The sequence below is a fragment of the Pan troglodytes genome, chromosome 1 (assembly GCF_028858775.2).
Source record: "Pan troglodytes isolate AG18354 chromosome 1, NHGRI_mPanTro3-v2.0_pri, whole genome shotgun sequence".
NCBI lineage: Eukaryota > Metazoa > Chordata > Mammalia > Primates > Hominidae > Pan > Pan troglodytes.
In genome coordinates, this window is record NC_072398.2 from 212,289,410 (window position 1) to 212,297,368 (window position 7,959).

General features: G+C 51.6%; 1 protein-coding gene across 3 annotated transcripts in view; it reads left to right on the top strand.

The window, feature by feature from the left end:
* IFFO2 (intermediate filament family orphan 2) overlaps positions 1-7,014 on the top strand; it is a 52,031-nt gene extending 45,017 nt beyond the window's left edge. For all 3 annotated transcript variants that reach the window (XM_016955215.3, XM_003307837.7, XM_016955222.3), the window contains 2 exons: positions 848-978; positions 2,642-7,014. In XM_016955215.3, the coding sequence (XP_016810704.1) occupies positions 848-978; positions 2,642-2,747 (237 nt within the window). In that variant the 3' untranslated portion in view covers positions 2,748-7,014. The remainder of the gene's footprint in view (positions 1-847; positions 979-2,641) is intronic.
* Positions 7,015-7,959: the final 945 nt, after the last annotated feature.

Below are 7,959 nucleotides of genomic sequence, written 5' to 3' on the forward strand. Positions count from 1 at the left end.
GATCAAACACCCATGTGTCATGGGCAGGGGCTGGTAGAGTGGGGCAGGTGCAGGATCGGGAGTCAGGAGGCCTCGGGGCGAGTAACGTCTTTCTTAGGGCCTCAGTTTCCTAATCTGTCAAATGGGGGTGGTGATCCTTGCCTGCCTCAGAGAATTAGAAAGAATATATGTAGCTGAGATGATGATCCCATAATAACCACAGAGCTGACATTCGAGTGATAGTGAGTGACACAAGGTGCTGAGTATGCCCGGTATCCTTACCTGTGCCCTATGCAGTAGGCACCGTGCACCCCTTTTACAGAGGAGGAGATGAGGTTGGAAAGGACCAAGTGACTTGCCCAAGGCCTTGCGGCCAGGAAGCAGCATTGAAGTATAATTCTCTCTGGCTCCAGAGGCTGTGCACGTGATCACTTCTATAAACGACAGTCATTGCTATTATGCAGGAGAAAGGGAAGCCCAGCTCCTTCCCTAGAGGAAGTATCACTTGATAGAGGACAAGAGTCAGAAACATGAAAAAGCCTTCAGGATTTTTGTAATCAGGTCTGGATAAAGGAACCCAAAGATGTTGAGTTCTCAGAACCGGGTGGGGTGCATCAGAGCCAGGCTGCTGCTGGGGTTGCTAAGCAACCATTCCCCTTTGGCCAGAAGGAGTTCTAGGGGAACTGGACCCATGTGCAGAGAGCAGAGGGTGAGGGAGGTTGATGTCCGGAGGCAGGGTCCTGATGGCATGGTGTCCAATGGTGGCCTTAATGGCACCATCCCTGAGGAATCCAGGAGGAGAGGTTGCTGAGGCTTCTGTCACGAGGATGACTTGCCCTCACCCTTATTCCTCATTGGTTCCTCCCAGCTCGAGCTGGCCACAGCCAAAAGTGACATGAACCGACACCTGCACGAGTACATGGAGATGTGCAGCATGAAGCGAGGCCTGGACGTGCAGATGGAGACCTGCCGCCGGCTCATCAAAGGCTCTGCAGACAGGTACCCGCCCATCCTCCCAGGGGATTCAGCTATGGCATCCTTGGAGGGGAATTCCCAAAGCTGCAACTCGGCCATGTGTCATGCTCCCAACCTGTCTCTCTGTCCGTCCATCTGTCTGTCCATCCATCCATCCATCCATCCAGTGACTATTAGCACACCTATGTGCCAGATGCCTTACATATCTAACCTCATGCAAGTCCCACCACCACCCTGCCCTTTGTTGATTCAATAGATACTTGTCAAAGGCCTGCTCTGTGCAAGACGGTGGGGCCAGTAAGTATAGCCCCTGCCCTCAAGGAGCTTAAGCCCCATTTTCTGCTGAAATGGGGAGCAGAGGTGGACAGGGTATGCTCCCATTTGCTCACAGGAAGTGATTTCCCTTCCTTTCCCATCTGTTAGTCTGTTCTCATGGTGCTATAAAGAACGGCCTGAGGCTGGGCGTGGTGGCTCACACCTGTAATCCCAGCACTTTGGGAGGCTGAGGTGGGAGGATCGCTTGAGCCCAGGAGTTCACAGCTAGCTTGGGCAACGTAGCAAGACCCCATCTCAAAAAAAGAGAAATGCCTGAGACTGGGTAATTTATAAAGGAAAGAGGTTTCGTTGACTCACCGTTCCACATGGCTAGGGAGGCCTCAGGAAACTTATAGTCATGGCAGAAGGCACCTCTTCACAGGGCAGCAGGGGAGAGAATGAGTGCCTAGCAAAGGGGAAACCCCCCCTTATAAAACCATCAGATCTCGTGAGAACTAACTCACTATCACAAGAACAGGATGGGGGAAACCGCCCCCACGATTCAATTATCTCTAACTGGTCCCTCTCATGACACGTGGGGATTATGGGAGCTACAATTCCAGATGCAATTTGGGTGGGAACATAGCCAAACCATAGCATCCTCTTCCAACCCAGGGCCTGTCCCCAGGAGACTGACAAGTGTCAGGCATGGCACATAAAGCAGAGCCCCTGCCTTCAAGGACACACAGCCTTATCGGGGGACAGCCACGCTGAGAATGAGCTAATATGCGGAGAATGCCTGCCACACAGCACAAATACGTTGTCATTGTTTTCCTCGTTTTGCTGCATTACTGTACGAGAGGGAGGGACAGCTCTGTGGGGGCCAGATCTGTGTGCAGGGCCGTAGCCTTGCCTTTCAGACCTTTAACTCCTCGAACCCCCAGAACCCAGTGTGGTTATCTCCATTATCCAGGCAGAAGAGCAGATGCTCAGGCAGGTTAAACGGTTTGCCCAAGCTCCCCCACCTCCAGCTCATCCGAGATAGAATCAGAACTGCAGCCCAGTGATGTTAACCGTATCCCGCATGGCCTCCTTTTGAGCTCTGAGTCATTCAGGTTTTACTTAGCACCTACTATATGCCCAGACATGGGTTAGGTGCTTGGAGAGTAACAGCCAAACTTGATCCATGGTCCAGCTCCCAAGGGCCTTTCTTCCTAGAGAAGCCAACACAGCCAGACCAAGTAGGGGCTGGTGCAGGGGGTTACCTCGTGAGCTTAAAGGATCTTAAGGATAGCTGAGTGAGGCAGGAGCTCAGGACCAGGCCCCTCTGAGAGTAGATCTTATAGAAGTGGCAGCTCAGCCTTCCCACTCCTTGACCCTTCAGAGGCCCAGGGCTGCTCTCTGAATTTCCCCACTCTCTTGTGCTTCTCAGGAATTCACCGTCCCCCAGCTCCGTGGCCAGCAGCGACTCAGGAAGTACAGATGAGATCCAGGATGAGTTCGAGCGCGAGGCGGATGTGGAGCCCATGGTCAGCTGATGACTGAGGCCCTGCGAGCCTGGTGGTCTTGGTGATGGGGCCCTGCCACCTCTCCTCACGGGGCCAGGAAGGCCCCTCGGAGTGGGGTTCGAAGCCGCACCACACAGACTTTCTCTGCCCTCCCTTCTCTGGAGGCCCCGAGGGACTGCTGCTTCCTTCCTTCCTTCCACACCACCAACGGGTGCCCCGTCTCCATCCCCCACCCACCCAAGGAATGGTGCTGTCAATTTCTATTGTTCTCCACATTACAAATGCAGACTTCTGTGCGGACTTTGCAGTGTTAACTGTGCCTTCTCCCTTAAGCTGAGCCACTTTGAGCTCCAAAGAATTATTCCTAGCAGGTGTTTTTATACAGAACTCTAAGCTGAGGGCCGGGCCAACCGGCCGTGGTGTAATGTGGTTTCTGCCGTCCGTCCCACCTGCTCCTCTGATTGGCCATGGGCTATGCCCTCCCTTCCTCCTGAGCCAGCCCAGACCGGCCTGGGGCTTGGGGTGCTCTGCCAACCCCCAGGAAGGAGCCGCTTGCCTCTGTGAGCTTTCTAGGCCTGGGTAGGGACCACCCCAATTTTCTCACTCCCTGAAGGAGAGAAAGGTGGAAGGAAGGGAAGGAGGACACATTTTAATTTTTTGGGGGGATCGAGTGGCAAAGTTGAAGGGACAAGGCACTGTGAGGGGAAGGCGGAGCCTCACTGTGTTTAAACTACTATGCAAAAAACAAAACAAACAACAAAAGCAGCTTGCCTTATATCATTGTGGAAGGCAGGACCTCTCCTGGGCTCCTGGCTTCCCCCTGGAGCTGGGAGAGAGGCCGGGGTTAGGGTGATCTGTGTGGCAGCACTGACTGGGTAGTGTGGGTTTGGCCGAGGTTGGTCATGAGGCCGGGGTTCCCGCAAGGCACTGGCCTGCCTGACTGCTTGTTCCCTTCCGGACCTCTGGGTTCAGGGCGGGGGTGGAGGGATCCTTGATTTCCCCGATAACTTGATGTTCTTCCCTCCCTCGCCAGCCAACAATAGAGGCTTAGGGATCTGTAATTTCTCTGTGAGAAAGTCTGAAGGGGCCAGGCCTGGTCTCTGCTCCCTTCTACCCGCCTTGGGTTAGGACTGTCCGGCAATTGCCTGCTTTTGGCTGCTGGCAGGAGAGAAGCAGGGTGGGCTGCTGGCAGTGCAGGAGCTGGAGTGAGGGCCATCCTCTTTCTGCTCCTCGACACACGCAAGCCGCTCTCAGCAGTTCCCTCGACTGGCCAGTCGGGGTATTGATCTGAGCCAGCATCCCCCAAGACTTGAATGGCTTGAGTGGGACTGCGTTGAAGGGCACTGTGTGGCCCCCTTCCAAATCTCAGCTTGGAGCCAGCTGAGCAGGCTTTGCTTTATTATTATTTTTTAAGCCTCTTTTCATACCTACTGCAGTGGGTCTCTTGCCAATTTTAATTTTTTGTTGTCCCAGGAGCTCCCTCTAGTGGTCAAGGTAGCAAAATGTGCCCAAGGACTAGAACTTGGGTCCCTCTGCCTTGCCTGGAGGCAGAAGGAGGGGGCTCTGGGTTTGACTGGGATTGTGGTCCCCAGGGGTCCGTGGCCTTTAAGGCTCTTCTCTCTTTTCTGTTTCCCCCACCTGTGTTACAGTCTTAAAAATACTGTACATAATAGATATATGTAGAGAGAGAGAGAGAGCGTGAGAATGTGTTAGTGACTGTGTGATGTAATTTATCACGATTTGGTGGCCTTCGTCATGAGTTTTTTCCTTTGTTTTCTTTTGCTGGGGGCACCTCCCACGGGTCCCCTGTGGCAGTCTGGCTGTGACACTTCCATAGTCAGCATCTCTTGTTAGCCAAACAGTTCCCTTTGACAGGTACTTGGAGGGACAATGGTTTTGGAAGAGAGACGACCCTTCTCTCTCTTCACTGACCCTTGTTCTAAAGGTTACAGGGTTCAAACATACCTGATTCTTGTTGTTATTGTTGTTGAATTTTTATTTTAACCAAAGGTTATCAGAGCTTGGACCTCAGCTGCTAAAAAGATTTTCCGTTTCCTCGAGGGCAGGAAAACATCCACCCTCGTGGGTCTCCTCCGTCCAGGGCTGAGGGAGGCATTGGACAATGTGGTATGGGAGTTTCGTGGGCAACGTGGAAGCCGGCCCTGGGTTGTTCCCCAAGGTGGTGGGAGGGTGACAGATATATCTTTAGACTTAAGACTGTAAGGCAGCAGTGTTAGCATGGGAGTAACTAAGGTTACTGTGGTTATCGGTGTCCGGCGGTGTTATTTTTACTTTCCTCCTTGTATACATAGGTCATTTGTCTTTGAGGACTAGGGTACTCTAGGGAGTTTGAAAACTGCAGGAGCCAGAAAGAGATCCTGGCCTGAGAGTCCCTTCCGGCTGGCTTTTAATATCTGCTCTCCTCTTGGGAGTGAGGACTTGGGGCAGGTGGGTAGGAGAGGGAAAGCCAGAGTGTGATGGGCCTGCCTCCTGGGCTGGTTCCTGGGTCCGGCCTGCCTGCCTGCCTGCCTGCCTCTCCACCACATGCTTTTTTCAGTTAATGTCAGTGGGCCCTGCTTGTCCCCTCACCATGAGCCCACAGCTTGCCAAGAAAGACCCCAACGCTCGCTGGGGCAGCACCAGTCCTAGCTGGGACGAATTGGTCCACCCTTTGTAAAGCTGTAAATACTTAATTTTGACTTTCTATTTCTAAGCCCAGTGTCATATTGACACTGGTATTTTAGAATTGTTCTCAGATGGGCTCTCCGGCGCTGCCCTCTGTCTCCTGTTTTTGGGGGTTTTATACAAACAGAGGATTGGGGAGGGATAGGAAGACTAGCATCCTTTTGGCTCCCTGGTTGGTTGTGAAATACACACACACACACACTCGCACTCCTCTGAGACTCCGAACAGAGAAAAAAATTATTGGCAAATCAACACATTTTTCTTTCTCGTCTTGAGAAAATGTCTTGAGGTCCCTGAGGGGCAAAATCCATCGTGGACTAACTCTGTGGGTAGAGCTCAGATGACCTAGGGAGAATTAAACCACTTACGCTTGGAGTGGGAGGAGAGGGGGTGGGGTGGGGGAGAATATAAGATGTAACTTAAGCTAAATGTAATCTATTTATAAAGCAAGAGACTCTCATCTATTTTTATGAAAGGAAGGTTTTTTTAATCTAGGGTAGGCAGTTGTGGTAGCCCAGCATTTTCCTGTGGATGAGACATGGTGCATGCTGTTGCTGGAGTGAATGGAACCCATTCCTGTCCCCCGGCCTCGTCTTCTGTCCTCACTTTTGGTCATCCACACCCATGAGCAGCTTCAGCAGAGTGTAGGTCCCACTTCACCCCATTCTCCTCTCCTCTGACCCCTCAGCTCCTTGGAAGTCTTGGGGTGGGGATCTGAGGGGGTGGGTGGGCTGCAGGAAATTCAGAAATGTGGTGGGTGGGGGAAGGGACAAGGCGCATTAGGGAGGGAACAAGCTGGGCTCTGGGGATAGGCTCTGATTAATTAGTTACTCTGACTCTGGTCTGCCGAGATCCATTTCCAACCCAGTTGCCTTGGGAGAGGGTTGGGAGGCAGCAGAGCATGGGTGACAGTGGGAGCACACGACTTCCTTGGAGCCTGGGCCTTCGCGGGTCCCAGGTGGTCAGGCAGCTGGAGCAGGAGTGGAAATGGCTTAAGATGCTCATAGCCCAGCCCTGGCTGTGTCTACTCCAGGCCAAGCCTGGGCTGCAGTCCTTGCTATGTTCCCCCCAGGGCCCTGGTGGGGAGGGATCAGGGTGCTGGGGGTTTCCTAGGACAGGGATCTTCCCCCTTGAGACACCAAGCTCTGGCTCTAGAAGAGCTCTCTCCTGGAGTGGGGAGTCTGGAGGGGACTGGGTGGGTGCAGGTAAAGCCAGATTCTCTCTGGAAGGGAATTTTCTATGAATGGATGATTTCCAGGCTCAGGGTGGGCTGTGTGTTAGTTCTGAGCAAATCCCTCACCAAGACCCCTCCCTCCCAAGCCCTCAAAGAAATGAGGCAAAGCCCTTCCCTGCAAGACCCCTTGTGGACGTTTTTGCATCTACCTGATTTTTAGCCCCACCCAGGGAGACTTTATACCCCATGATCCTGCCCCACCGTTGCTGTTGTCTGCCAGCTGGGTCTAGCATCACAGGGAAGGGGGGGATTTATACTCACGGAAAGACTACTGATCCTACCGGAAACCAACCTGTTTACTGTACTGTTGTAAATATCATGCCCTTTATATCCTGTATATTGGCTTCTTTTAAATAAAGTGAAATGTCTTAGAACTGATGGTGCTTTTTTTTGTTTTTGTTTTTAAACAGAAGATGAATCTGGTGTTGGGGGAGGGGTAGGAGGACGGAAGGCCACAGAAACACTCAAACTCATTAGCTAATTAGCCATAAAATAGGGGATTTCATATCACCTGTTACATTTGTAGCTCACAATAAAAGCTTTGGAAGATGACAAAGCAGGAATCATTACACACATTTTACTGAAGGGGAAGAGAGGACACGAGACATCACAGGCTCAGTAACTGGCTTGGCCTGGTTTGGAACTGATGTCCTTTTAACCACAAAGCCCCCATTTCTCCAGGCTCTCCAACGTGCCCACAGGAGGTCACCTTCCCAGGCTCTGGATTTGACACTAACCAATGTTCTAGTTTTTCTTGTCAATGGGCATGTTCAGGGCAACATTGCCCAAATGTGAACTGAGCCCACCTGTCTAGGGTTTTCTCCAAAGGCGAAGACAAATAGCCGCCACCAATTCCAATTTGCTTTTTGCCATTCCTAATACTTGGCACTTAGGTAATCTCCCTCTCCTACTCTTCATTTAAATGTTTACATTCTCCCAAAGTACCTCAAATGGTGTAATCTGGAGAAAAATAAGTGGCTTAAGATCACGGGGGCTTTGTGAGTTGGGTACTATTACCTCCGTTTTACAGATGAGGAAACTGAGGCCCGGAAAGGATATGTAGTCTGCCTAGTGCCCTGTTGAGGAACCAGAATCAGCATCGGAACTGACTCCTAAGCAGGTGCCCGGTTCATGCTGCTGGAAGAAATATAAGCAGATTAGAACAGAGAGTAAGGAAACGTGACATTACTTTAGGAATAGATTGGGTCCCTGAGACCTCGTCATCAGAGAAGACTTCAGAATCCAAGTTTTAAATAGCATTCTAGTGTTTACCAAGCACACAACATTTTGCAAAGAAAGCTGAAATTTTTACTTGGGGGTAAA